At 38.8% G+C, this 25,100-nt stretch overlaps 1 protein-coding gene across 6 annotated transcripts in view; it reads right to left on the reverse strand.

The window, feature by feature from the left end:
• The window catches only part of LOC132098911 (plasma membrane calcium-transporting ATPase 1), a 35,753-nt gene that overhangs the window by 1,854 nt on the left and 8,799 nt on the right, over nt 1–25,100 (reverse strand). For 4 of the 6 annotated variants that reach the window (XM_059505190.1, XM_059505189.1, XM_059505191.1 and 1 more), the window contains exons 2-21: nt 20,037–20,466; nt 12,591–12,788; nt 12,228–12,485; nt 11,896–12,021; nt 10,627–10,785; nt 9,942–9,980; nt 7,322–7,477; nt 6,608–6,822; nt 6,067–6,309; nt 5,155–5,396; nt 4,632–4,869; nt 4,311–4,490; nt 4,149–4,236; nt 3,927–4,033; nt 3,627–3,818; nt 2,688–2,901; nt 1,913–2,124; nt 1,688–1,795; nt 1,259–1,447; nt 780–866 (exon numbers count right to left, since the gene is read on the reverse strand). In XM_059505190.1, the coding sequence (XP_059361173.1) occupies nt 780–866; nt 1,259–1,447; nt 1,688–1,795; nt 1,913–2,124; nt 2,688–2,901; nt 3,627–3,818; nt 3,927–4,033; nt 4,149–4,236; nt 4,311–4,490; nt 4,632–4,869; nt 5,155–5,396; nt 6,067–6,309; nt 6,608–6,822; nt 7,322–7,477; nt 9,942–9,980; nt 10,627–10,785; nt 11,896–12,021; nt 12,228–12,485; nt 12,591–12,788; nt 20,037–20,229 (3,444 nt within the window). In that variant the 5' untranslated portion in view covers nt 20,230–20,466. Of the gene's footprint in view, nt 1–700; nt 867–1,258; nt 1,448–1,687; nt 1,796–1,912; nt 2,125–2,687; nt 2,902–3,626; nt 3,819–3,926; nt 4,034–4,148; nt 4,237–4,310; nt 4,491–4,631; nt 4,870–5,154; nt 5,397–6,066; nt 6,310–6,607; nt 6,823–7,321; nt 7,478–9,941; nt 9,981–10,626; nt 10,786–11,895; nt 12,022–12,227; nt 12,486–12,590; nt 12,789–20,036; nt 20,467–25,100 lie in introns of all 6 variants that reach the window. The other 2 variants (XM_059505195.1, XM_059505194.1) reach the window with 2 other exon arrangements.

Here is a 25,100-nt window from a genome sequence, read left to right on the forward strand (position 1 = left end):
TTAATCCAGTCGCAGATCTTCCCTGTAAATTAACAAAGTTACACCAATAAAGACAGACAGAGAAAAAGAGGATGATAAAACTGGCACTGAGTGGAATATGAGACAGCGTGATAGATAAAACCACGTTGGACAGTAACGCCAATGTTGCAGAATGAGTGAACGAGCAAAAACCTACACCACAGGAAAGGTAATGAACTACAGAAAGAGGAAAGGAAGTTCAGTTTTGTCTAAACTACAGCACAACATCTCAATCATATAATTCGATCCTACAGAAACCAGAGATACTTACCAAAATACTGCCTTAAAAAAAAAAAATGTCCCACAAACCCATTCACAAGACCATGTGCGATTGGTCGGGTTATCAGTGACCATGGGCATATACTCAAAACATTTACACGCAGTAGCCTAGGAGCCTGACGAGCACGCGCAGGTCTGCAGACACACCAGACGGGATTAGACAACGACTCTTGATCGGTGAGAACCCAGCCAAAGCCATCAAACAGAAATAGATACCTCAACCTTAACACTTAAGATACACAGCCGTTAACATTGAGAAGCAATGTGGAAGATGTTTAAAGATACGTTTCGTTTCGAACAAGAGAGCGAGAGAAAAACAGAGAAGGACATTAGGAGAAGAATGAAGACCGTTAGGTGAGAGGAGGAAATGTTAATTGTCATGCACTAATAAACACGCACTCACACCCGACAGCGGCAGAAGCGGTGTTGAAGGCAGTAGCAGGAGATAAGGCTACATGTGTAGGGCTAGAAACATTGGTTACATCGTGCTGCTGGCTGCTGCTGGAGGGCTGGCGCCTGACGGCCCCCTGAAAGGAAATTCCACTCTGGAACGCACTCACAACATCCATCTGGAAGGAATCAGAGAGTGTGATAGGCCCAGAGAACGCAAAAGGAGAGAGACAGACAGAGTTAAGAGGAAGAAGAGAAAAGAATAGGGATAGAGAAAGAAGGGCACCCATAAAAAAAAAAAAGACCGTGACAGAGAGCAGCTGAGAGAGAGGGAAAAAAAAAAGGCACCGAATTAAAAGAACCTGACCTGACATTTGCCTTTAGCATTGATCTGCTTATTGCACTGACAAACTGCATTAATAAACCCTCTTCCACCAGTGTAAGGTCACTATAAGTGGCGGATCGATTGGAGGGAGTACTAACTCAAACCATAATCAGAGAAAATTAAGAAAGGTTGGGGTTTGGGTTCCTGAGCTTGGACTGCAGAGTTGCGCGGTTTTCGAGAGGTTACCTGAGTCTGAATGCGGTTCAGACCTCTGAACCAGAGGATCTGCCCCCTGCGCAGCTCTCGCTCAGCATGGTCAATTTCCTCCAGGTCATCCAGCTCCTCCAACTCCTCATCTGGGATTTCTTCCTTCTGCGTTCCATGACCAGCAGTCTTCAGGAACTTCAGCCGGCTCGTAGGGATCGAAGAGATTATCTGAATGAGGGTGTGGATATATGTAAACACACACACACACACACACACACACACACATCAAGTGGCCATTCTATACAGAAAACAACTTGAAAAACTAAATGTTCTCAGCCCAGTAAATCAGTTCTCTGCCTTTAGGGGGCACTGCTCTATCACAATTGAGGGGTTTGGATTAGTGTTTTGAGAGCAAGTTACAAAGTACAAGAACATGCTTTGTATAATATAGGAAGGAATGATGCTCACCTGTCCCCACAGAAGACATCCAAAGCCTAAGAAGACACACCATAGCCACTGCTCAATATTCAGCTCCACACAGCTGAATGGCTTTCCTCCAAATTGAACTATCACAATCTAAGTGTGGGAAGAAAAATTCTAAATCATTTTTGTTCATGACATGCTTGGGTCACACGATCTTATATATCTGCTATGATTATGGGTGTTCATACACCAATTTGTAGGACTGCACACCTGAATAAGAAAAGTCCCAAAGACGATGGTACAAAATATCAGATTGTTGAAAATGCCTTCAAAAACATTTCGTTCTCCATGGATCTTCCGGGCGTTGATTTCATTAAACAGCTGCATCATGACAAATGTGTTGAAGACAATGGTGTAGTGCTCTGAGGGAGGAGCGTGAAGAGGGGCGTTACGTCCACTGTCGATGTCGAATATCTTTTCACCTGAGAAAGGAGCAGAAAGTAAAACATTGTAGCATTGGAAATAAGACTTCCTTGAAGGATACAGCCCTTTGTGGCATTATTACAGAATATGGCTGGAGTAACTATCATATTTTCCAGTAAGCCATTTTACGTGAATGTTCAAGACTTTCAGTTCTTTAGCTGCTGTATTGAAACGATGACTAAAATAATCTAGTGTATTAAACAGTAAAACTGTTACAAACTTGTGTTTATAATTAAGACAATATATTAAAATAATAGAGTAAGAAACACCAGTTTGCAATATCAAGCACCGAAACGAGTGCTTTTGTACAACTAAAAATAGCTTAAAGCAGATGAGATGGGAAGCCAGACATTATTTACAAATGGCTGCACCCGCTCTCACAGCAAAAATAAGGTGGACAGAAAGGGCACAGATGACTGAATCTTACAGCAAAGGTGCAAGGTGACAAAACTATTTATTATAAATTACTTTCTTATTTACATTATTTTAACTTGAAATTTCCATTTGCTTTCTGCTATTATAATGAGCATGACTTGGTTCGATCACAAGTGTTCGTTTTTACCAGCAAAAAGTAGAGTGAAGATGATGGTGAGCTGGTAGACCGCATGACCCAATATGTTCTTCATCATTGTCCGGGAGATGAGGGGTTTATTACGGCCGTAAGGCTTCCTCAGCAGAAGAGATTCAGTGGGGGGTTCAGTGGCCAAGGCCAAAGAGGCAAATGTGTCCATAATCAGATTTACCCATAACATCTGTACAGCTTTCAAAGGAGAGTCCTAGGAGAGTGAGATAACAGGAGGTGACCGTTCTGACCTCATTCACAACTGCCACCATCTTAACATTCAAAAACACCCTCTCAGCTTAGCATTCGAATGAGTACTGAATCCTTCACTGAGGTTTCCTTTTCCTTTTTTTTTTTGCATTTTCTGAACTAATATTGGGGAAATAATTCTGCATAATGAATTTAAAGATGAGAATCCTGAACTGAGGAAAATGATCAGATTAGACGAGATTCATGATAAATAGAATAGATAAATTCTGGTGGAGTCTGATTCTGAGTGGGCCTGCTCATGAGAAATATCCAGGGAAAATTACACACGAAACAAGCAGAACACCTGAGGCTTGAGGCCATGTCCAGCCTTGGCTACTGACAGCAATGCAAAGCGCAAATGTAATCCTCCCATTCATTATGCAATAATACAGGACCTCGACTGCAATCAGCCAGACTATCAGTCAATTTAACAGAGGAGAGCTGGCTCATTTCGGACTGGTGGTTTGCCTGTGGACAGCAGTCCCAGACCCCATGCTGACTGCCTGCAAGTCTTCCTGCCTCAGACTAACAATTTCCAATCACTTCACACAAGATGGGTAGCAATCAGCTGCTTCCATCAGTCACCATGGTGCATCTGTTAAGACGCAATCCTTTGCGTAAAGCTGCACTATTTAGCTTAACAGCTCCGTCATTTTGCTTCATGGTAGAAGAGAGCATTTATAGTGATACCTGTGTGATGCAAGCTCCAGTGAAGGCCACAATCACAGCCACCACATTGACAGTGAGCTGGAACTGAAGGAATTTTGAAATGCTGTCATACACGTTCCGCCCCCACATTACGGCCTTGACGATGCTGCTGAAGTTGTCGTCAGTGAGAATGATATCGGAGGCTTCTTTAGCCACGTCTGTGCCGGCAATGCCCTGAGAATAAAAGACTGCTATATTAAAAGGCCATTCAAAATTAAATCTAGGACATAGAATCCTTGGAGAAATCATTTGTTCGTAGCCACTTCAGGCAGACCCACATACCATGGCAAAGCCAACATCAGCCTTTTTTAAGGCAGGGCCATCATTGGTACCGTCTCCTGTTACCGCCACAACCTGCCTCCGCTCCATAACGGTGCTGTCAATTATACCTGAAGGAAAAGACATGCATCAAGACAAACAAGCATGACATTACGGAGCAGAAATATATATTTTGTTTTAACACAGAGACTCGTTCCTCCAGCATAAGCGAGTAATTCTGAGCACCTTTGACTAGTGTATGCTTGTCTGTTGGAGAAGATCTCGCCAGCACCCGGAGTTTAGGCCATATTTTGTCAATCCTCTCTTGTTCAATCTGGAAAAAAAGGGATTATATTATAAGCTTGTGATTTTCTGAGAGTCTTGCTGCTAATAAATTGTGCCTCTCACCTCTCCCTTTTCATTACGAATCCGGCGGTTGAACTCTTTGCCTTCCATGCAGAGGAAGTCATCTCCTGGCTGCAGGATGCCACATTTAGTTGCTATAGCACGGGCAGTGTTAAGATTGTCCCCGGTTACCATGCGCACCGTGACTCCAGCACGCTGGCACTTTCTAATGGCATCAGGGACCTGAGCAAGAAACAAGAAGTGAGTATGACCAAGAGAGCTGCTTATATGACATTACATGCAAACGCAAGAGTCTTGCTATAGAAAATAGTTTGTTTACAAAGAAATGCATCTTAAACTTGTTAAAATGTCGAAGACTTGTACCTCTGGTCTAACTGGGTCTTCAATGCCCACAATACACACACAGGTGAGTCGGGTCAGGATATCACTCTCATTATCCCAGTCTGGTTCACCTTCGGAGGCAGGGAAGTCCCTGTAAGCCAGGCAGATGGTCCTCAAGCCCTCAGAGGCCATTGGTTCAATCACTCTCTTCACCATGTCATCTCTGTCCCTTGGCCGAAAAATCTTTGCCTCGCCCGTCACTGTCAGGATTTTATAACACCTGTGTGAGGAGGAGAGAGCAGGTAAGATATTGTAGATACCCAACAGCACGAAGCAACTGAGCCATCCAAGTAATTTCTCCTGGGAAATCTATCAGTAACACAGCCTCGGGGCTTTGGAGGGGGAGGTGAAGCATTTGATCTGCCAATCAAGTTTGCTGACACACCTCTCACATGCTTATTTAAGGAAAGGACTGCAGTGTTTTACTTATGATACAAGATGTTAAGGCCTGAACTTATGTCAGGCATTAACAATGACCAAATATTTATGACTGAGGATGGCATACTTCTTCAGCAGAATCTCAGAGGCTCCTTTGCTGAACATCCGGTAGCTTCCATCAACATTCTTTAGCACCGTACTCATGGATTTCCTAACAGAGTTGAAGGTGTAGACTTTGTAAAGCTTCTCTTCAGGGATTTCGTTGCGGACTGCTTGATAATCTCTTTTCAAGTCCATGGCAAAGCCCAGCAAGGCACATTCAGTTTTGTTGCCCACCTGACGATTCAGGCCTCCCTCCTTCTCGGGGGACTGAAAAAATACATATAAAAAAATAAAAAAAACTATAATATATGCATTAAAACACTGAGTTGTACAGTATTTTATTCAGCCATTGTGACAAAACAGCCCATTAGGCACCACTGTCAATTAAACCGTAGTAAAAGATGCTGCATTATTGTCTGCTGCTATTTAATTTCAGTCATATCGGACTCCAAATGAACTAGGAGCTGTAACTTTGCTGCTTACTTAAAGCTTGTGACATTCAGTTTTATTTTAAAAGTGCCATTTATATACTATTATAGTATTTCTTAATATTCTGAATTGAGATTTGTATATCTTCAGCTTTATGTGGTTTTGACATTTTAAAGTTTGTTCATTCTTTTACATACATTTTTATATTGTTTTTGTTTTAGTAAATTTAATATTTGAACTTGAACCTATTTCAGTTAGCTGCCAAGGTAATATTTTCATGTAATATTTATTTTAGCTTTATTTATCAAAAAACATTCGTAACAAACCTATTAAAAATAACAACACTGATGAGATTTAACTCAAGCTATTACAGACTGATAGTTAAATAGTCAATGTGTAGTTAAAAATGCTCAATAAAAAGTTGTAATGTTTTCCTTTAAATTAATGAAATTTATTTCAAAAAAAAAAAGAAAAAAAAAGAAGAAGGTATGCTTGCCTAAGGACTCACCATGATTTTGGTGGTGTAAGCACAGTTGACACTGATGCCCAGTATTAGCAGGTCTATGGTGCTGGCAGGAATGACATCAGGCTCAGGGACTTTCTTGTAGTGCTTATCAGCGATAAAAACCTGAACAACTTTCATCCGGTTCATAGTCAGTGTCCCTGTCTTGTCTGAACAGATGGCTGTGGCATTGCCCATGGTTTCACAGGCATCAAGATGCCTCACCAAATTATTGTCTTTCATCATTTTCTGAAATATAGCAGCAAAGTAAAAATTAAAAAAAATTATGGAATGGGGTGGGGGTGGTAGACCAATCAATAACAAACAGTCCACTAAACCCCAATTACATGGCAGAAATCCAGAGATATAATATCACTATAAAAGCAACAAGGGAAAGTTAATAGATGCAAAAAGATATGGCAATTCGTATGATTATTAGATCAACATGTACTGTACATTGTCTAACAAAAGTCTAGACAAAGGGCCTTATGTCACAAGATGGTCGGTACAGGGCATGGATATTTAAACAGAAGATGCAGGGTCATACTTTGACCGAGTAAGCCAGCGAGATGGTTACAGCCAGCGGAAGACCCTCTGGGACGGCCACCACCAGCACGGTCACACCAATGATAAAGAACTTGACAAAGAACTGGACATAAATGGGAGTGCACTCTTTTTCCCAAGGAAGTCCCTGGATCCAGAAAGTGTCCACCACAAACAGCACCACCAAGATGATCACTGTGATGCCTGACATCACTAGACCTGCGCAGGAACACATACATTAAAGGCCTAGGTATACTTCACTTTCTGAGGCAGTGGAACACAGACAGCTGAATTCTACTTTGGGCTTAAACTTCTAAAGCCCATGCTGCACACATCAGAGTTTTCAGCAAAAACCATTAGAACTGTGAAATTGACTGTTAGTCTCACAAAGCCACTTGACAAATGCGGTTTTCTGTCCTTTGTTGGCATACTTCCTATTGAAACCAGAAGTTTGGCAAGAAAATTAAAATTGCAAAAAGAGTTCTTTATGTCACAGTGATGAACCTACGGAGTCAGTTGCAGAAGGCGACTGCGCCGGGATTTTCTCATTCTAGAGAGCATTTGATTTGGACAATAATCTGTTTAATGCAGGAAAGATTTTTCAATATATTTAGCCAGTTTCGCCAGAAAGTGTTAATAAATTTAATAAATGCATCTTTCCCCTAAAGTGCTAAGAGGACACTAGCATAATAAATGATCTCAAAGCAAGCACGCTTACCTGCTTTTCCAATTTGGACCGCTAATTTGGTCAGTTTCCCTTGCAAAACTGATTTCTCTTTCTTGGACAAGTTGGCTTTTCTCTTCTCCTCACCCTCAGCCACTTCTTCACTGTTTAGAGGCTGCATCTCCATTGCTGCACCATCCTGGGCTTTAGCTACAAATAGTAAGAATGAAAATTGTGAATATCAGGGATTAACTATCTGACAAACGGAGTAACAAAACTACTGCAGCAACAAGTGTGTTTAGCACCTTGTATGCTTAAAAGAAAACTTAAGGCAATGTTTGAAAAAAAAAAAAAAAAGTAGTTTGTAAATTAAATAAAAAAATATTTAATGCATTATTATTTATTATACCATAACAAATTTTATTAATCTGAAGTTAACTAGTAAAGAATTTAACCCTTCTAGGCTGTCAATGTCTGGACAAATTGGTTTATGAATTTTTTTTTAAATGACATGAGACTTGAGACATGAGACGTCCTGCACTTGCTATACTTCATTTTGTAATAAATCCAATACAAGACGAAATAAAAAAGAAAAAAACGGGAGTGGAATGGCAACTGAGCGATCCTCTGCTGCCATCTATTGGCTATCATGTCATTTTCATCTTTCAAGTCTTTGTTTTCCATGTCATCTTCAATGTAATTAGAATTTTTAAAGTGAATTTTACTACACAACTTTAAAAAAAAATAATAATAAAGTGTTGAAAATCTAAGTCTTTAAAATATCAGAACATCATATTGTCACCTTTTTCACCCATGAAGAGTTTGCATCCCTGGACTATGCAGTTAGCACAAGAATCAGAGTATATTATCTGCTGCTCTGTGCCGGTGACTGACTTTCTCCACACCCGGACTACAGGAAGCCTTTTCTAATTAAATTGTGGCTCCCCCACGTGACAAATATAATTAAGTGACCAGATAAATTAAATTATAATAGTGATTATAAATGAATGATAATTTTATTACAGTCCGAGAAAACACAGCTCATGATCATCCTCACATTTTGAAGCCACATGCAAACCCATGTGACCAAGTATCCTAGGAGACATAAAACTTCACCACGCTCAGATGTCCAGTCCATCACTCATCACCATTGGCTATAAAAGACATGCACATACTTCTGATCTCAAGGCCAGCACTCTACGTGCTGAAAGTACAGCCTACCAGTGAGGTGACATCACACAAACAAAGAACTCAGCATGCGTGCAATCATACAGACAAGCACACAGCAGTGCATCTCCGTCTATCGCTGCTGTAGCATGACGCAGTCAGCCTGTGTGCAGGATTTAACCGGTGTGTGATGTGAGGTAATTCAGCTGCGTTTGAATTAGCAGGAGGGGCCGGTGTGAGACTGCCATTTTTCTATGCCGTATAGCTGCGCTCTACTCACAGAGCTGTAATAGTAGTCTTTCCTGTTTGGGTAGGTGATTTTAGAATAGATGATAAAAGATTTGAAGAGAGACAGGTGCAAATAGCTGGATATCAGAACATAACTGCTCAGTATGTTGAGATGTTAAGAGTTGGTTAGATTTTATGCTTTTAAATAAGGTTTTTTTCAAAGCTGAATTTATTTTTTCAAAATTGATCAAAACCATAATAGTTAAATATATATATAAAAAAATGTGTTTCTATTTTAATACATTTTAAAATATAATTCATTGTGTTGGCAAAGCTACATTTTCCGATGGTCCAGTCTTCAGCGGCACATGATCCTTCAGAAATCATTGTAATACACTGGTTTGTGGCTCAAGAAACATGTTGAAAACAGCAGTTTAATAATTTTGTGGGGAAATGTAATTTTTTTCAAGATTCTTTGAGTAAAGTTTAAAAGAATCGCAATGATTTGAATCAAAATCTTTTGTAACATGTCCTCCGTGTCACTTTTGATCAAAATAATCCTTTTCCAATAATAATAATAATCTTTGAAACGTCTCTCAAGCATCCAAGTGCAGCTCCTATCTCTTTAAAAGGGGAAACATTAAATTCTGCAAAACTCAAATTCTGTTCACGAAGCTTACAATTAAATTTCATTTTTGAAATCACCAAAGAAATCTGACAACTGTTTCAAATGTTGTTATTTTTGCTCAAATAGCATTATAAAAAGCTTGTTTCTTAAGCTAGATCAGCCAGTGTGCATGTGCAGTCCTAAGAACACATCTCAGAGCGTTGACTGTTTCTATAGCACTCGGGACTTCTAACGGCTGCTGCAGTGACGGGCTGACTTTACCGATTAGCGATTGGCTCTTTCATTCAGAAGGCGGGGCTTCCTGCGATTGAGGGGCCACATTGAGCACTGCATTTTCCCCATTTAAAACTATACAAGTGACATGTCTTTGGGATTCTATAGTCTTTGATTAATCCTAGCGGACTACAATTTTTAATTTCTTTCAAACCTCCCAAACTTTTGAATAGTAGAGTAATAATCAAACTTAAAAAAAACAAAAAAAAAAACAGGCTAACTTCTCAACACTTCACTAGTGTGGATAAGCTTTAATGAAGATCTAATAGCACTAATGGGTTAAGGCGATGTTTTTAATGCAGGCTGCAGCATGTAAGAGGGTGTCCTTTTAAGCCAGTATGGTGTTCATTATGTCATTAAGTCAACAGGGTTACTCACCTTTCTTTCTGTTCTCCACAGAGCCATCCTGCTTTTTATCTGTAGAAAGCGAGAGAAAGAAGCCACATAACAAACACTCACTAATTTATTCATTATTCACCATTATGTAAGCGCCGGTTCTGCAGCACACATTTAAACATATTTCCAATTATGCAAATCTTCTCTTTGATTTAGCGGAATGAGAAAAGGCCCCTTGAATATTTACGACCAGATGTGTGCCACAACCTCATGAGGTTTTCAAATACACTGCTGTGGCTAGAACACAAATGCACAAAATGCAATGAGGTGCACTGAACAGCAACTTGGGGCACAACCTCTGCAAGTTATGAAATATTCATGTATCTGCAGGCACTCATTTGGAGACCCAACACGTGAGCCATGGGCTGCAGAGATGCATTAAATGGCAGTTAGTTAATAGAAAAGTGTAATGATTTCTTGTGCGCTCTGAGTCATTGCTTCACACAGTTTTTTTTTACCAGACTGAAAAATACTGCTAAATTAAAAAATCTATTTTCTGAGTTTGACAAAAAGCACACTTTCATGAAAGTTGGAACACACATATGCAGTCTATTCTATTCATCTTTCTGCAGCCACAGTAGATCGAAGAGACTGAAAATGCCACCGGTTGGTCTATTTTAGTTTCTGAGACAGACTAAAAAGACACCAAACAATACAGACATCTTACTTTTCTTCTCTTTCTTTTTCTCTTTCTTCTCCTTCTCCTTCTCCTCCTCATCCTCATCATCTTCTCCTGCCCCCAATAACGTGAAGATGATTCCAGTTTGGGAATTGACTCCAACAGCAGTGACAAGCATTTTTCCAGAGCCCTCCATGACATGAGTACCTGCACCGAGGAGGTGAATAAGGGTCACATGCCGTTCATATTGGTGCCAATACATTCACTACTTGATCTAAAACATTAACACAAAGCTAAGTTTGACAAATAAGTTTTCCAGTTTTCCCCTCCACACAGAACAGGTTTACCAAACTTGCTCTTAAAACATGGGTGTAAAGATGACTTTAAATATTTGACATAAAAAAGTGGTCCTAAAATGTCCCTGAAAATCAATTCCTATGCAAATATTGGCCCTAAATATTAACGGTTCATTTCTGACCCTGGTCCACACCAAAGCGCAATAAAGCTGTTTTTATAAACGTGCTGCAGTAATGCCATCTGCCACTTTAAATGTTTGAGTGCTTCAAAGCAGAATGGATTCTGATTGGCTGTCAGTGTTTTTCATCATTCATCAGCTGGATACAATTATTTTGAAATTAATTCCAACAGTTGTTGTTCTGTTATTGTTACAGTTGTAGTGTAGACTATTATTCTATAACTTTAGAATGATTCTTAAAATTATATCTTTGTTATAATCCCTTTGAATGAGGGACTCTTGAAACAGGATGAAGACTCAAAACAGGCGGGTCTTCAAATCAGATGGCATTACTGGGCTCTTTGAGCACCAGCCAAAAGGTAAAATCAGAAATGAGTGGCCATTTTCTTCCTGGCCTTCAGAAATGAACTGCAATATAGCCCTCAATAATTGTTTAAGCTTGAGAAGGGAGTCTATGAAAAAATGTCAGGGAGAGGTTTTTGCTGGGTTAGACTCGGTATGCTAACACCGGCTCTGCTGGAGGAGGGCCCACTTAAATCCCCCCTCATTTCCTCTGGGATGGCACACAGCAATGTCATTCTATCAGAGGATCAACTGGCTTTCATAAAATGGGATTAGCTGAAGATGTGCAATAGCCTCGCTGAGAGGTAGCAGGTCCTACATAGCAAACATCTGAACTCCCAAGATGGACATTTATTTGGTTTGGCTGAACTTTTGGGTAAAGTTAAGACAGGACACATAGAAAATGCTAAAATGTTACAGGGTTGTGCTGCCAAATGTGAATCAAATGTGTGTTTTGGTTTGTTCTGCTAGTGAGGGGTTGCAGTCTCTTTATGTCCCACCTGACAGCAGCATAGGATCTTTCTCCATCGATTTCTTCACATGGTCAGACTCTCCAGTTAAAGAGCTCTCATCTATTTTGAGGTCGTTCCCCTGGATGAGAACACCATCAGCAGGCAGGAGGTCACCTGATGAAGAACGTATCCCATTAAAATAATTTACATTACTGTCAGCAGCTTTTTAATTTATTTCTATACAGGAAAAGGTAAATCAACACCAGTGAAATGTCAGACAGGTAGGTTTTTTTTTAAACACTATATACACTCATATTTTTTAATTTCCCTCTAAAAAGCAAATGAAACATCTGTGCATTTTTTTTTTAATGTTGGCTTACCATATTTAATTTGTGCAATGTCCCCGACGACAATCTCAGCCACAGGGATCGGAATGACTTGCCCTCCCCGAACAACCGTAAACTTCTGCTCTTGTTCAATGCGGCTCTGTAAGCCACGGAACTGCTTCTCTTTGCTCCAGTCATTAAAGGCCGTCACAAGCACCACACAAACAACAGATAGAAGGATAGCTGCTCCTTCTATCCATCCGGCCTCAGCTTCTCCTTCATCCTCTGGTCCACCTGCTGCCTTCCCACAATCTGCACACACACACACACACACACACAAACAAAAAACTCAGCTTAGAAAAACCTGAAATTGAGATGATGATCTATAAGGCAGAAGTGAATAAATAGGTTACTTACCTTTATTTTCGGAATCCGGAGGTTTATAAAAAGAAAGGCCTAAAGAAACTATTGCTGCCACTTCCAAAATGATCAATGTTACGTCTTGTAATGCTTCCCATACTAACTGAAGAAAGGTTTTTGGCTTTTTCGGAGGTATAAAGTTCTGTCCAAATGCTACATTTCTTTTTTCAATATCTGAGGGCTGCCCACTTAATCCTGGAAGAAAAGAGTAAAAAAAAAAAAATATATATTAATATTTTCAAGTAAACACTTCTTATATAGCAGCATACAATGCTTAATGGGTTTCTATGAGAGCCAGGATTAGTGAGGAAGAAAGGACCTGTGGGCCAGCAACAGTAGTTTTTAAAGATAAAGACTTTCTGAATAAGATCAAAGGGTCACAGAGAAGCAATAGGATTAAAATTAAAGATTTAACTTTAAATAGAAATAATGTAATTTTGTTTAGGCAAACATTTTACAAAGTTGGTCAAATCGAACAGAGAATTGTTGACCCGCTTTAGAATTTAGTCCATTTATTATTATATTATTTATATTTACATTATCGTTCAAACATTTGGGGTAGGTAAGATTTTCAAATTTTTTTTTTTTTTTTTTTTTAAAGGAAGTCACTTACTCCCCAAGGCTGCATTTATTTGATCAGAAATACAATAAAACCATTAATACTGTGAAAAGTATAATAATTTGAAATATGTTTACCATTTCAATATACTGTAAAATGTAATTAATGTAATGGCAAAGCCATTTTCAGCAGCCATTACTCAAAGTAACATTTCTTAAACCAATGTTGAAAATGGTTATTAACATTTTTGAGGAAAGACAGACCAAAAGAACAGCATTTATATGATCTAGAAAATTGTAACATTTACGTTAATTTGTTGAATCAATTTAGATATTCCTTGCTGAAAAAAATAATAATTGTCAAATCTTAATAACCCCAAAGTTTTGAACAGCACTGAACTATTTTATATATATATATATATATATATATATAAATCTATGATATTCATTGAGCAACTAAAATAACAGTCATGTGTCTACAGGTGTCTGACAGAGCTAGTAACAATTTTAGCCATGTCTGTCCATGTCCAGGCTAAAATCTTGGTTCATAAAAATAAATTACAATTACAAAAGGGCTTACACTGTTTTGTATTGAATCGATTATGAGATACTAGCACAGTTAATCCATTAATACTGGCACTACGGCAGTAAAGCGTGTGGGATTTTGACAAGATCATGAAAATGTCCTGGGTGTGAAAACTTAATCTGGGCCAAAAAAGGAATTCCAAAACTGTTAGATTCTCAGGAATCATTCAAATGCACTGGTTTAACGGCAGTTCTCTGGTTTGCCCATTTGAATAACTCTCTATATTCAAAGCAAGTATTCAAAGTCATCATGGTGCGTGCATTCAGTCCACTCACACTCACAACATGTTAAGAGACAAAAAATAAAAGGTGGCCAGATGCGGTGAATGAGCCATGTGGACAAAAAACGTGCATGAATACAATGTGTGCTTATGCATCTAGTGTCTGGGCATCAGAATGAGTGTGTGTGTGTGTGTGACTGACTGAACAGGATGGCTTGCCTGCCAGACCAGAGAGCAGCTTGGTCAGCAGAGCCTATTGTCATGACAACATCCTCCACATTACTCAGCAAAGCCATTGAGCCGCTCGGCTCTTGCCCTCTTCCATTGAGCTGAAGGTTTCACTGCATATTAGCACTCAGTTTACAAAAGCACATTTCTGCTACTGGATTAACTTGGCATTTGACTGAACACACACAAAAAAAATAGCTTTATGTCTGGACAACTACAGTACAATGTCTGCGAGATTTGCATGAATTCATTTAAGAGATATGAGCATTCCTGTACCTCAAACAGCAGAGTACTAACAACTCCAGTGTCATGGCTTCAATACCCAGGGAATGCATAAACTATTAAAATGTACACCTTTAATGCAATTTAAGTCCTTTTTTGGATAAAAGCATGTTCCAAATGCATTAATGTAAATGAGAAAAGTTGCTTCTTGATTGAAGCACAGCTGAGAACTGCTGAAAACGAAACTTGCTGCTCCAACGCCAGTGCACTAAATCTAGGCTTGTGTAGTATGGAAATTGAGGCGGAGGATTACATTCAGTGTCCATGCCTGGAGAGCGGGCTAAGGAGCATATGAGTCAAGTCTTATGCCTCTGTCAAAAATGCATTTATTCTGCAATATGCATCTCCATTTCATTCCAAGTCCAAATCATGCACACAGCTATTCAGAAACATCACTGAGGGGAAGATTAAACTCAACAGAAGGGGGGAGGGGGGCTACTAAGACCAGCAAAAAAACAGGTATTTAGATAGCTAATTATTCATTTGCATGCTACTTCACTGAGAGCAGAAGTGCCATCGTGATTGCTGGAAGTGCTAATGTGTTTTAGGTTGTGAACCTAAAACTCTTGTTAGCACTAGTTGCTGCAAAGACTCCAAGGTTTTGTAGTTTCCCAAAGGAGACCAAATCATCTGACGATGGTTTCTACTTTCACTTGAGACCTAGAAAGTGACAAAAACACAGGCCTCTATGGAAAATAAAATGTTTTACTTATCTCCAATGCATTAATCCATGAAAGAAATATTTAACAAGCTAGACAAGGAAAGAGAAAACACTAAATAATAAATATGCTCAATCCATTTAATATACCGGCAACAACGTATGAAAAACATTGCTGATAATTTGTTTGCTCACTAACACATTGTTCCACTGAGCTTCAGTTATTTAGCATGCTGGATACATTTTAGTTGCAATATTGAATTTTTTACAAAGATCTCATTCATTATTACCTGTAGTAAGTGCTTAAGACTGAAGGATATCTCACAAGTGTAGCCACACTTAAAGGTGAAGTTTATCATTTCTGTGCCTTTAGACCGGACGCCACAATCGCAATTGAGAATTTTTTTTTATACAAACACATCCCAAACTTCCACTAGTTTAAGCCGATGCTGCAGTGTCATTCAGATAAGGATGCTCAATCAGAACAAGGTTTTAAAAAGTGCATCAGAGTTCACACATTTCATGGGAATCAACCTACAAATGAAGATGAGAAAAGAACGTACTAGAAAACCCACAACACCTCACCTTTAACACACTCAAGAGTGTGTCAGAGCCCAGGTCATGCTACCATTACTGGATGAAGCTTGCAGCTGGTTTTATACCTTACAAACATTAACTACCCCCCGACTTAAGTCTGATTTAGTCGTTTCCTGAGATATCCTTTAGAAATATTTTTATTAAATCATTTAGCAAATATTAACTTAATACTCTTTACGCCCACAACCATGTTTGTCCTCAGGGTACATGAGAGGCTGGGTCATGAATATTAGAAGCTCTTTCAATTAAAAATCCCATGAGTTAAATCAAATCTTGAGCACTCGCCTTTAAATTTGCAGTAGAAGTCCCTCGTGTCCACTAGGGCTGCACATTTAATATAACTTCTAATCACGATTACATTTATGGATGCCACAATTACATAATCTTTCAAAGTGGCAATTATTCATTATAAGTTCACCTATGTTATACTTAGGGATGTCTTGATACCACTTTATCACTTCCGATACTGATGTCGCCGCTTTGGCTATTTGCCGATTCCGATATCAATCCAATATTTTTTTTTTTATTCTTGAACTAATACTAATAATAAGAATAAAAATGAAAGCACTTTGGTCAATTAGCCACCTAAAAAACATCGCACTCAAATGGAGAACAAATACTTCTCCGATATATAGTCCACAACAACAGTTAAGACTGCCACCCCAAATTATTAAGTAAAAAAAAAAAACACCTACTATAGGGGTCAAAATAGACCTTTAATAAAATGTAAGAGTAAATAACTAAAATGTAATTAAATTTTATTATTTACAAGTTACAATTGTAGCTAGACAGTTGCCTATAGCTATTATTTTACTAATAGAGTTTTCTGATTAATTTTATAGTCTCAAGCATTCAGAAATGACACAAAAGAAAATTACTACAATAAAAACAAGGATTAGTTTTCGTAAGGGTTGTGAAGTTCATATGTTTTGTTGAAGAAATTATAGAGGCTAGTAATTCTAAAATCGCAAAAAGGTGGACAAAAATGAAATATTAAGTGGATATTTGAGTTAAATAAATAAAACGGAACACTGAAACTGTAATAGAATATTTAAAATCAGATGCTGCATTAAAACACGCTATTAACAATATTATCAAAATCCAAAAAAGTTTAACAGGATTATAAAAGTACCTAAAAGTGATGCACGGGCCTTATCTTGGTCTCATTTCCTTTTCCTTATCTTGGCGCCGGTCTACTGTTGTCTTTTCCCTGACAAGTTATCCATCAATTATGATCATTTGCAGATAACCGCAAACATGAGGTGAGAGCAAGCACGAGCGTGGACGTGGGAATGGAGTGTGCATCGCCTGTCTACTGTCTTCACCGTGAAACACATTTTTTATAGTTATGTTTACGTATTCGTTAATTTACATATAAAACGATTTTTTTTTGTTGAGCAACTGGGATGGTGCCCCCCTGGGAGTTGGTGCCCTACTGCGTACTCTGTGGGAGCTGTGGTACTGGACTTTAATTACCCATGTCTATGGTACTGGACGTGTCGGCTGTCACAGTATATTCATTCCGTGGCACCAGAACTGCAGCTGATAGAATGTGCGCTGCAGCATAATACAACGATATTTCTTCAAAAGCAGATCGGGGAGACATTTTTCTTGTCCACAATCAAGAATATTCATATCACACACCCCTTCCCTCGGAAGAAATCGCGAATCGGACCGAAGCAGCCAACCCGCTTCATATAAAAATACGGCATGCAGTTGCATCGAACAGTAGTATAAATATAAATAAACAAAAGATCCACCCGAATAATTTGGAAAGAATGTCACAATTTAAAGTGAAGCCAAAAGATGTGAGCAGTAAAAAGTAACTAGTTCAGTTCAAAAGAGTAAAAAGATTAGTGGTGGGCTTTGCTGCGAAATCGAGAAATGGCCTACTTACTAATTAGAAATCCCTTTTCAATTGTCAAAGCTCTTGTAATCTTGAATGACTGCTTAATTTCCTATGGCAAAGCTGAGTGATCTGATTAAGCTGTAAAATGTGTCATAACAGCAGGGCTGCTTGCCAGCGTGCTATTGTGAAGCAGAGGGAACAGGGCAGAGCTAAACTATCAGATCGCTGTGGGGCTCCGATCTCAGTTAGCCATGTAGCGAGAATGGCTAAGCGACAGGGACCTCTATCAGTGTGGCCACAGAATAGAATATCTAGGGGGGATGGGGGAGTTCTCAGACTATTATTTTATGACTAATGCACAATTCACATATTATATAAAGCTCAGGCACAGCATGGGCCATGTTCCATATAGTCTATTCAGAAAACAAAGCACACATTTTTAGGGGTCATATCTATGCTATCAGTTTGACCGCATTATTTGAGCTGTGAAGTCGAAATATACATTTCCACTGATGCTATGGTTTCCACGGACACCATGACAAAGGTATAGCTCTGGATTGCAGAGAGCAGAGTAAGCTTTGGTTTCAATCACTCAATATTTCATCACCTGCTAATAAAAGTCAGACCCTGAGGGCAGGAAGGGCAGGTGACAATACATATAAACATCCAAACATGCCGTACATATCAGACATGTTGAATTACCTCATTATTATCTCTCACACGTTACCATTTTAAAAGAAAAAAAAAAAGCTTGTTTTGTTATAGCTTTTGGAGCAAAGGTGCCGCCAGCTTGCAGTATCACCGTGTGTGCCATCACGGGGTTGGTTCGCTCCGATGGCCAGTGCATTAATATAAAAATCACTTTCCTAAATGTTAACTTAACTGACTACTTCCACTTTAAGCAATTGGATTGGACTGTAAAATGGGTCATAACAGTACATAGATTTACACTGAAAGAGGAACCTGAGCCATATCTACCAGAAAATTACAAATTTGGAAAGATTACCAACCAGAACATCCTAGCAAGCACCCATAATACCCCATTTTCTTCAATGTAGAAGCAGAATTAATTAAGGTCAAGACACTAACACTGGAGAGGACAGGTCCCTTAGGATCTCTCCATCAGGAATGTGTGCTACATTTTGACTTTCAATACCAAAAACGCATTACTGCTGTTCAAGCCTGCATGCTAAATATATAAGTGGAGTATTCTCATGGAAAGACTGGCCAAAAGCACCCAGGAGAAACAATGAAATATTGGTTTTTGGCCCTTGCGTGCTCACGCACGAGAGAATTGCATCTCAAAGAGCATGTAGAGTTTTGCTATGGACATGGTGCCGTTTTAATCTGGGATCAAACTGAAAATCCCTTCCCCCAAGAGTTCAATCAAGGTCAGGCCAGCGATTAAACCTAATGTCTACAGAGAGGTAATAAACCACTGGAGCTGCAGCTGTGGGCTGCACACTGACTCTGCACTTTTCTGTATCTTATCCTTAAAGACTATATACCTGCTCGCACACCCCTTCTGATGAAAGAGAGAAAGAAAAAGCGAAACAATGGGAGAGCAAAAAGGGATCAACAGGGCTGTAACAAAAAATCAATTGTCAATTATTGTCATTATGGATTTTTTTTTTGTTTGGTTATGTTTGATGTGCAATGTGGCCACAGAGAATCCATGTCAATGAAGCCACTTTGGACTTTTAACTGGGAGGAACAAATTAACGAGCCAAGCTGTCCAAGACTGGAAAGATTTTATAATAAATGTATGGTGGGATGTGTAGTGTCAGGTGCTCAGACAGCATGTGCTCACATGCTGTTATATTACTGATATATTCTTATTGGTAAATGTTATCAATTCTAAGTTAATCGAGTGCATCCTAACAGCAGCTGTTATGTTGTTTTATTTATAAGTAAATCTATACATGTTAGTTGCAGCCCTAGAGACAATTAAAGCGATGGGCGAATAAAGAGAGAGTACAAAAATAATGGACAAAGAGAAAGTGTCTAAAAAAGCTATAATAAAAGCTGTAATATCCCTGCAGTAACTGCAGTACCACAGACTGTAAGATGGGATAGTAAACCCAATTGTATTTGACAATTGAAATGAAAGCCCTTAATGTCAAACACTGAAATTGCACAAGCTACCCTTCAATGAGGAAAACAGATCTTTGTCTCAATCAGACATAGTCTAAAATATCAGCACACTGTCTATGTGTTGCCAGAGTCAAAGCAACGGGACAGCAGCAGCAATCCTCTCAAAAGACTGCAGATGCAGTAAAATGCAGCAAGAAACCATTCAGGTGTAACTGATCTGCTTGCTATGGCTAACAGCTATATCTTTAGAGTGAGATGCAAAAACTGAGAATTAAAACCATCCAAAGAGTAGGTGCTTCCACCTCTTTACCTCCTGGAACTACATTTCGATTTCTACAAAGCAAAGTAAGTGCAAAATAATGATTATGTACCATCTACAGGCGATGTTTTCAGTCTGCTGCAAAGTCCATTTACGTCCCCATAAGATTCCTGGATTTTGTGTAATGCTTCAGCCCCTCGCAGTTCCATGAGAGAGCGCAGCTCTTGAAGCGAGCAGCCGAACTCTCCATCGTGATTGGGCTCGGCGACAGAGTTCTTCACCCCGCTGTATGCGTTGTTAGCCATGTTTCCTGGCTACACCACGTCTCAGCAAGGGTGGAAAAATGGCGTCCCAAAAGGAGAGCTATATCCTCAGGAGACCAATGCTAGTAGTTCCCATAAACAACTGACGTCCTTCAGAGGAGGAGGAGGAGGATGCCCGACTGCAGGTGGCAGGACTGGGATAATTCACAAGCCATTGTTCTCAGCCTGTGGCGTTGCTTTCATTGTGAATTAAACCTCACACAACCAACCCAAGGAGACCTACAAAAAAAAAAAAAGAAAGGAATGATTTATTAATAATAATAATAATACTACTACATGCAAAACCCAAATGCATAGATAAGCATGTTAATTTCAAAACAAAACATCAACAGACACCTTAAGTTTAGAAATCTCTCCATCTGGCCTGGAAATAATAAGAACATACTCACTGGCTGAGTTTCAAGGTGACATGCTACCCACTTTTACAGGCAGAACTATGTGGGCGTTTTTTAAGAAGTAGCGTGGGAACTGACCTGCCATCTTAACTATGTGAGAGACAAAAAAAGCTTTTATTCCCAAATTTATACATGGCTTTTTCAAGAAACACGAAAATGCTTTGGAACTGGAAACTTATGGAATAGAATACAACTGAAAAAAAAAATTTAGTATTAATATATAGATTTAACTTACGAAATGATTATTAATAAATGAAGCACCAATATATAAAAAGTAAGATTAATTCAGGTTTACTGGGCAATTTTTCTCATTCATCAGAATGTATAAACAGACCAAATATATACTGAATGCAATTCAATTCCTTTCGGATTAAAGTATCTAACAAATATACTAATTCAATGATTACACTTGTGTGGCAATGTAAATACGCCCAATGAGACCTTGTACTGCTTGGACAAAGTTCTATCTATGATGTTCCATATTTCCATGTACACAAACAGAAGAGAAAAATCTATTTCAATACCATGCCCTCAAACCAAATAACATCCTATCAGACTTCATTTGACCCCAATGGACAGCTTCTCTGGGATCATTTCAATAGCTAGTAGGGCTGACAGTACTTCCACTGTCCTTGCCTTTACCAGCAAGATTTAATTATATTATGTAATATCATATTATATTATATAATCATCAAATTATAATAAAGAAATATCAGCAGTGGGGATGATCTGAACAGGTTTAAGAAGGACAAGAGGTCAAAAGCATGACTTTGTGAAAATTCAAACTGTGAGGATGAGAAGATGGTGTTGTTAAGAACTCTTTCTCTCTACAAGCAGAAGTAAAAAGTGTAGTAGCCCTGCAAGACTGATTTACTAGCAGCAGCACATGCAGAGCGTGAAACAGCATGCTGCTCCGTAACAGGCAACCAGCTGGGCAATCAACTTCTCCCACAGCCAATGTCATAAACATTGCAGACAAATCTTCAGTTAAAACTACTCTCCAGGTGCAGGAACTCTGAACTTTTTATGAACATTTCCTGCACAACCAAAGATAAGCACCATAAAATACATAATTAGCATTGGCAAATAGTCTCAAGCACGTCATAGTCAACAAGCTAGGTTTTATCTTTTTTAAAAACTGGAAGTGAAAAGGGAAACGCCCAACAGCTTGACACTGCAACAGCTAACTGTGCTCTTCCTTTTTGAAGTAACAACTGATCCTAAAATGTGTCTGAAAAACAACGATGGTTTAACAGAACTTCCTGAAATGACTGTCATCTCAAGCAACCATGGTATGCATTTCATCATGCAGGTTTCAAGCAAGATAACCTCTGTCCTGCACTTTTTCTTCCAGTTATCATCTATGAGTGACTGCTCGACCACGATGAGGGAAGTGCCAAATCTTTTCTGTGCAGTGACAGTTTGAGGATGCAGAGCAGGTCACATCACAACACAACAGTGGAAAATCAATCTGATTGGATCTTTAAACTAACAGTTACTGCAGTATGGTTTACCCTTGCCATACAAACTATAGGTCAGTTTTGGACCAGTGCCTGTGGGATCATACATATAATTATATGATCTTTTTGACAAAGAAACCTGCATTTATATTACTGTGTAATGCTATACATTTTGCCACCATTCTATCCTCCCTAAAAACTACACTTATATATGCCCCTGTGAATAAATAGGCAAGTTCACATGAGGTCTGAGAACTCCTCTATGACAGAATTCAATGCATATGAAAGCAGTAGAATTGCAGCTGCAAGAAAACCTCAAGGAAAACCCTTTCGGTCTTGGTTGGCAATTGGAGACTCTATACTGTACAAGCCAACTTCATGCTAGTCAAGGACAGATATTCCAGGGATCCCTCTGCAGTGGAGCTGTAGGTAATGGGGTATTTTTAGCAGTATCAGACTGCCCACTCCCCATCCCCCTCGCTGGCTGTTGCTGAAATGGGTCAGGCCATTTCTATGTGGAAGGTACAATGCAGAGACCCCCCACCTTACTCATGCTACATGGCTCAGTGCACTTAAGGCCACTTCACACCACCAACTGGGCACATCTACTATACCCTCAGACACTGATCCAGCCAACTCACAGCAGCCGACCGGCTGGCTGCCCACTCAACCACACAAAGCACAACTCCACAAGAAGAAGCTAAATGACACCTCCAAAATCAAATAACCCCATTAAATATAAAACGCCTTATATTCCTAGGACCCTTTGATTTCTGTGATACAAAAACACTAATACAAAACACAGAATCCAGTCATGAATTTTTATTTTCTGGAGAGGATTTGTGATTTTCAGTGAAGCAACGCAATTGATGCTGGTAGGTCACATGACAATGACATCATGACGAATATAGTACGTTCGAATTTCAACTCATGCTACCATATTCATACTATATAAGAACTTATATTTTAGAAACAAAATAAATATCTACTTAGTATTCAGTTTCAGACGCAACCTCTTGTGAATATTAAACCTCAAAACGTCTAATTTAAACATGCAAATATTACCATTTCATAAGATACCATCAGTGTTAACATTTAATAAATTCACTTTATTTAAATAAATTCATTGGAACATACATCCGTTTTTATTATTAAAAATGATTAAAATTGAATTTAGAAAAATTTTAACTGAAAACAGAACTTCTGAACATAAGATTTCATGGGGTCCTAATTCTGTTTTCTTAGATGAGCACAGTAGGAAAAATATTACATGCAAACAGCTACATACTTAAAAGCTCAGTGCTTTTTATGTTCTCACCAGGACCTAAAACAGCGTATCTAATAGGGCTGCTCTATGGAGTCAAAATAACGCCATATATATATGTATGCAAAAAATTACAATTTGCAAAATAAAATAAAGTTTTGCAAACGAAAATTAAAGTATTGAGGAAAATAAATTTGCTTTTTGCAAACAAAAATTAAGAATTGCAAAACAAATGAAACAGAGCGAAAGCAATGATTTTGCAATACATATTTTCCATGGTCATATTTATTAATTTATCTGAAATGCTGCTTTTATTTTGCATGTCCGTCTAGTTTGAGCTTGCGATAACGTTTTCCCTTTGCGCTTCACTTTTCTGCACGTTTCTCTTTGTGGCACTGTTTTGACGTGGGGGTGGAGTCAAGGGATGGGGGCGTGTACAACATGCCTCCCTGGAAGTGACGTCATCGGCCCGAGACGCAGCTCACTGATCCAGGTCCTGTCATGATGAGCGAGATTTTCGAGTGGATCGTTTCTTTTTATTCAATAGCATTAAAACATTCAGGTTTACATTTTATTAACTTTATTAACAAATGTATGTGTATTAGCAGCGTTTCCTCAAGTTAAAGAAGTTGTTACCGTGAACATCTGCTGTTTATTTCTCTCGATGTGCACACTTTTATAGCATTAAAATGTGTATTGTTTCATTTGGTTAACTGCAAGTGTTTAAAATCTCTTAACTTGTGGAGGACGCCAGCGCAAAGAAGCGTTCTTTGTTTACACTAGTTCAGAGGAAAACGCAGCCCTGAAGAGGTTTGTAAATAATAGCCTATACTGTAAAAGCCCGACATGTATGGAAGCATATGTGTAGCAATATTCAATTTGGAATGTAATATGCAAAATGACAATGCAATATGTAAAATGGCAATGCATTTCTGTATTTACATTTTCCAATACATTTGTGCAACTTATGGTGCAAAATGAAAATTAAATTACATAATTTTAATTTGCCATTTCACACACTAGTTTTAATATGTAAAATACTAATTTTAACGCTTTATAAGTTGCAAAATTAAAATAAAAATGTAATACAGAAATTATTAGATATGTATAACATGTTCAAGCAAAAACTGTTGCAAAATTATCATTCAAATGCTATTTTTCTTAATTGCATTAACACTCAGTCAAGACACTTACGATTGCATTTTCATTCAATGTCCCGCAATGAATGTAGCAAAATTCAATGTGCCCATTGAAAATGCATTCCGAGCCGATCACGTGTCTGCCCCCTCGCTTCACTGCGTGAACAACGCGGGGCTTGCAGAAGGTCAAGAGACTCAAGAGGATTCAAGTGAGAGAGCATGGACAAGACAGTTGGTCCGTGTACGTTTTGATCATTTCGGTTTATGGCTTCAATATTTCATTCGCACTTGTGGGCGGAGCTGAAACGCTGCTTTCATCTGATTGGTTGAATCGCTCCACCTTCAGCTCAGTCTTTTCATTCTTTCAGACAGAATAAGAGTCAGTGCGAGTGAAGCACTGTGATGTCTGAAACCAGCGCTCACTTTTAATTAGCATAATATTTGAATCAGATGTAGCTGGGCACATAATTCGTGCTGCTGAGACCTGCAAGAGACCCCGTTTAATTATTTCTAGGTTATAGTATTGTATAAATATTGTCCCACTGATAAAAACAGTGCAAATAGTTCTGTCTCCTTGGATAACAGTGAAGTGGAA

Source organism: Carassius carassius, chromosome 22 (assembly GCF_963082965.1).
Source record: "Carassius carassius chromosome 22, fCarCar2.1, whole genome shotgun sequence".
Classification (NCBI taxonomy): domain Eukaryota; kingdom Metazoa; phylum Chordata; class Actinopteri; order Cypriniformes; family Cyprinidae; genus Carassius; species Carassius carassius.